Consider the following 4952-nt stretch of genomic DNA (forward strand, 5'->3'; position numbering starts at 1 on the left):
ATATTTATAGTAAAATATTTATTCCTGAAGATTCTGTTAGATATTTTTGCAGGCATGAAGATTTTACAATTCCTCCTATAGATTATTTGTACACATCCAGGGCTTTTTTTGTAATAGAACGCCAAGGACGGAGTTCCGGCACCTTTTTTGGATGGAACCTTGTAGGGTAGGCAAGGCGGGTTGTATGACATGTGTGAGTTCTTGCACCTTTTCTTTTTACAAAAAAAGCACTGTACACATCTATCTTAAAAGGTGGATTTCTGTTTGTGCAGTACAAAGATGCGAAACTGGTTTGCTTAGTTTTCATAGATGCAATGCAAGGGCAGATCAGATTACTGAGGAGGAGACAAAAAACAAGGGCAAAATTCAAAAGGACTTTATTGTACAGATGATTCAATAGAAAGAGTTGCTTTGAAATATACTGGAATCATTTCAGCTTACAAAATTCCTTATAGTTTTTACTTAAAACTGCTTACTAAAAGGAAATGGATTGGACCGGAGCAATTTTAACATTACTACTATTTATTCTTGCAATTAAGTTCCTTTTCAAAGAGGGCAGTTCCTGGAATAACAGCGCCTCCAATCTCCCCCCGGGACCCAGGACCATACCCATTCTGGGAAATCTACACATGATGGATCTGAAGAAGCCTTACAAAACAATGATGGAGGTAAAGCCTGATGATTAACATACAAAAGTATTTTTTCCCAAAACTTGTTGGGATGGGACAAAATCTTGGTAGCTTGTTCAGGTAAGTCTGGGGTGCTCTGAGGGCTACATATGGTAGAATAGATTTTGTAAGACTTGCAATATGTATTTTGTAGTAACGTTGCACTGGCTTACTAAAATGGGTTTTCTTGGGTTTTAATTTGCCTTATTTCTCTTATTTCTCTCTCTTTTAAATGTATTGTTAATAATTGGCCATAAGCTCAACCTAGCAAAAAAAAAAATGTAAATAGCCTTTCTTTTAGAAACTGGGACCTTGTGGAAGTGCTTGAGAGATAAAACTTTTTTATTTTCAGCTAACAAACAAAACAAGTATTCCTTAGGAAAGTGCTGTGTATGTATCTTACCCATATCCATTCTGACATGTTTTCCCTTGCAAATGTTTCTCCCAAAAGTGCTTTTTCAGGAGGCAACTGGACTTTCTTGTTTTTCCTGCAACCTAAAAAAGCACCTTTGGGACAACCATGACCTGCATGACTGAGAACCTCCATAGACACTTGAAAATGTTTATTTTACTTTTATTCAAAATACAATGCTCTTTTCAATACTTATGCTTACATATTATTGGATGTCTAATTTTTCCATGATGTAACTGGGCAGATGATTTTCAGTAAACCAATTAGCTTTTACTTTGAAGTTTTTTTGCTGTGCAAACTATAAATGTAAGTGTAAGCCTTTGTTCCAGGTTCATTTCTCAAAAGGGAATCCTTGTTAATTGAAACATTTCAAATAAATCATAAATTATTATTTTTTTAAAGTGGAAACTTCAAGGGACAAACCTCCACCGGTCTGGAAATGACATTTAGTGTTGTGTGTATCTTTGTGTGAAGGTTGAGTTGTTTCCAAGTCACGGGGGGTAGGGGAACCCTCTAATAATAAACAAAAAGGCTTTATTCAAAAACATTAAGAAAATGGAGCTCATTGATTTGTCTTCCCTGAAATAATAATGATACAGCAATAATAATTACTTTGCCTGAAGAAAGAATGGAGTGAAATCCCAAAGGTGCTTTTTCAGGAAGTAACTGGACGTCCTTATTTTTCTTTCAAGATATTTCTGCGAAGCAACAAGTCAGGGCCCTCTAGGAGGTCCTGGGTTTCTGCCGCCACTGGATCCCCTCATTAGGGGAACTAGCAAACCCCTAATTCAGCTGACAGCCAAAGATATGCCAGATCCCATCTCATGGACAAAGCCATTAGATCAGACCTTCCACGAAATAAAACAAACATTGACTTCAGCCCCTGCCCTTGAAGTAGCATGACATCTGCTAAAAGATAAAGTGCCCAGGTTTGGAGTGCCAAATGTCTTGGACATGGACTGGGGGACAAAAGCCATCTTAAACCACACAAAGCTAAGGGATTTCCCACTCACAGCCACATACTCCACTATCTTTGACAGAGGAACTAGCACCAACCTCAAGGATGAGAGTATGAATACCCTAGGCATGGGAGCAGTCACCAACATGGCTGCATGCTTCAGGATGATAGGCTGTCAAGTCCCCATATGCCAAAATCTCAGCAATGCTGAACTAATTTGCACTGAAACTCTCCCATTCTTATACAGCCACATTAAGCTTCCCCTGGGCTGGTTTTTGTTATGTGAGGGTCAAAGCCTATTCCTACCTACTGGCAAACTCCACCAGGGACAACCAGGGGACCGTGCACCTAGCCATCCTCAAGCCTTCACTACAGAGACAACAGAGGAGGGACCTGAAAACCTTAACATCGTATTGTAACTCCCACACACCCCTATTCACTAAAACCAAGTATACAGCACTGGGTAGTGTCATCGGTTGAGGTCTGGGCACTCGCCCTGGGCAATTCCAGAAACATTAACAGCCTAGCCTGTACTCTGGTTAAAAACTTAAACTCAACCTCCCCAAACCCTAGATGTTTTAAGCAGAGAACTGAGGCAGGTCAGGGAAGCCACACTGGAAAACAGAGCAGCCATTGATTATCTGTTGCTAAGACATAACCATGGTGGGCAAAGAATGTGCTGTTTTAATCTGACCAAATGTTCAGAACTCATAGAGAGTTTCATTAGGCACCTAAAAGAACTAACACAAGACATTAGCTACAATAAATTTCCCTTCAATCTGTCTGGACTCCTTTCATGGCTACTGGACTTTCATTGGCTAAAAAGTCTCACTTTAGGAGCCGCCACAGTAGTCATTGTAGATCTTCTCCTCTGCTGCCTCTGTCAATGCATTTCCCCATGCCTCAGCTGTCAAAGAACCTGCCTCTCGACCATCCCCAAACCCAATAAGAAAGCAAACCAGGTCTCTTTCTTGATGACCCAAATATGTTTCAGCACAAAATGGGGGAATTGGGAGAGAATCATAACCCTCCCCCCCTATTCCATGTCCTCAGGAAAGGAACTAAAACAATTAACAAAAGCTTTAAAGAAAAAGAGCCATTCACGAAGGCTGGGAGACAGAAAAATAAACTCTACCTCTTAGCTAAGCATAATAGCCTCAGGTGAACTGATAAGAGGATACATTGTTAAAGCAGAGATAGGCAACCTTGGCTCTTTTATGACTCATGGAATTCAACTCCCAGAATTCCTGGGCCAGCTGGAGTCAAAGTCCATGAGTCATAAAAGAGCTGCCTACCCCTGTGTTAAAGGAAAACTGCAAGAATGTAGCAAGAAGCAGCTTCCACACTTCAGACTAAGGCAAACAGAACTGACAGGATTAAACTAGTAAAACATAAAAACTTACTAAATTTACATTCTCCTCCCTTCCCCAATGCTGGATTTGACCCCTTCCGCTATCCAGAAAACAGGACAGAGACAATCACATTGTTAAACTAATCAAATACTCCATCAGGCATCTCAATCACAAAAGCCCTGAAGAGTATAAAGATCATCCTGCTCATCCTTAGACTCTGCCAGATGACCCGTAACCCACTGCTGCTGTCACTGCAATTCTCTGGCTTCTGAAGTAAACCTCCTTTCCCACAGTTTGCTTCTCGGCTTCTTATTTTGTTCATCAGCACCGATCACATCATCCTGGCTGGAAGGAATGAACCGGAGATTTTTTTTTTCTTCCCACATTGTCTTGATTTCTGATGTTTTGGAAAATAGGTTGACCCCCTCTTCTTCTTTTTTTTATTTTGATTGTTATGTTTGGGATTTTTATTTGCTGTTTCATCCAACAGGTCCATTATTTGCTACACTGTGTAATACTTGCATCCACTTTTGTATTTCTTCTACTCGTAGCAAAGATGAGAGCTTTGCTTCCTTGCGCAGTCTGGTTCCTAACAGGCATGGAATGCTACCAAATTTTTCTTACAGCTTACAGGATTCCTGATTTTTAGATTCATTCATAAGAATATATTTTAACTTCTCTCCTTAAAGAATTAACACAATCACCTTCAAAAACTACTGTGGGCATCATTGGAAAATTTCTGTGTGATCTCTTGAACAAGATGTCAGAAGCTCAGTTTCTCTTTTATGAAATTCTACTATGTATCCAGCACTACTGTATGTTCAAGGCACCTTTCCAAATTGTGGAATGGAAGTGTATCCCTTTTGGAGGTTTCATCTTCATAGTATGTCCTGCACAAATGACTCTTTTAAAACATATTAAAAACCTTTTTTTCCAGTTTGACATACATTTCTAGTGTGAGAGGATCTTTTATTATGTAAGAATGTTTTAATTTATATTAAGTTAGATCATATGAAAATTAAAAATTATAAAGAAGAATATACTATCACAATTTTCAATAGAACAGAAAAATGAAATAACATCATCTCCACTTTTGAATTTTGACTCATAGTTTCTTAAACAATCTTCTACATATGTAAGTCTAATTATTTATCAAAATGGCCTCTTGTTTTCCTTTTGCTGAATTCCAGTGGTCAAAAGAATATGGTCCCATTTTTCGCATCAAACTGGGATTCCAGGAGATGGTGGTGCTGACTGGCTATGAGATGGTGAAAGAGGCTCTAGTGAACCAGGGAGATGCATTTGCAGAGAGAGCCTCTGTCCCCTTTTTTGAGGATGTTGCAAAGGGCTTTGGTGAGTTGCTTCATTTTGGATTGTAGCTGGCATTCCTTGCAGATGTGCAATCAGTGCCATGGAGACATGTTTATATGTAGTAACATTAAAGAACTAGGAAGCTTGTGGAAATCCAGTTCAGAAAGTGACCGAGATAAAATCTTTCCTTAACCACTTTGAGTACATCTAGTCCTCAGTAGGGGAAACTGGAGAATTAAAAAATAAGACAA

The 4952-nt window shown here is 39.2% G+C and overlaps 1 protein-coding gene across 1 annotated transcript in view; it reads left to right on the forward strand.

The window, feature by feature from the left end:
* Window positions 1–349: 349 nt before the first annotated feature.
* Window positions 350–4952, forward strand: part of LOC107300273 (cytochrome P450 2K6) — a gene marked incomplete at its 3' end in the record, with an annotated part of 20262 nt that continues 15659 nt past the window's right edge. Inside the window, exons 1-2 of the mRNA XM_015829611.1 lie at window positions 350–668; window positions 4581–4743. Coding sequence (XP_015685097.1) covers window positions 486–668; window positions 4581–4743 — 346 coding nt within the window. The remainder of the gene's footprint in view (window positions 669–4580; window positions 4744–4952) is intronic.

The sequence above is a fragment of the Protobothrops mucrosquamatus genome, unplaced genomic scaffold (assembly GCF_001527695.2).
Source record: "Protobothrops mucrosquamatus isolate PMUCROS unplaced genomic scaffold, P.Mucros_1.0 scaffold6545, whole genome shotgun sequence".
In the NCBI taxonomy this organism is placed as follows: Eukaryota; Metazoa; Chordata; class Lepidosauria; order Squamata; family Viperidae; genus Protobothrops; species Protobothrops mucrosquamatus.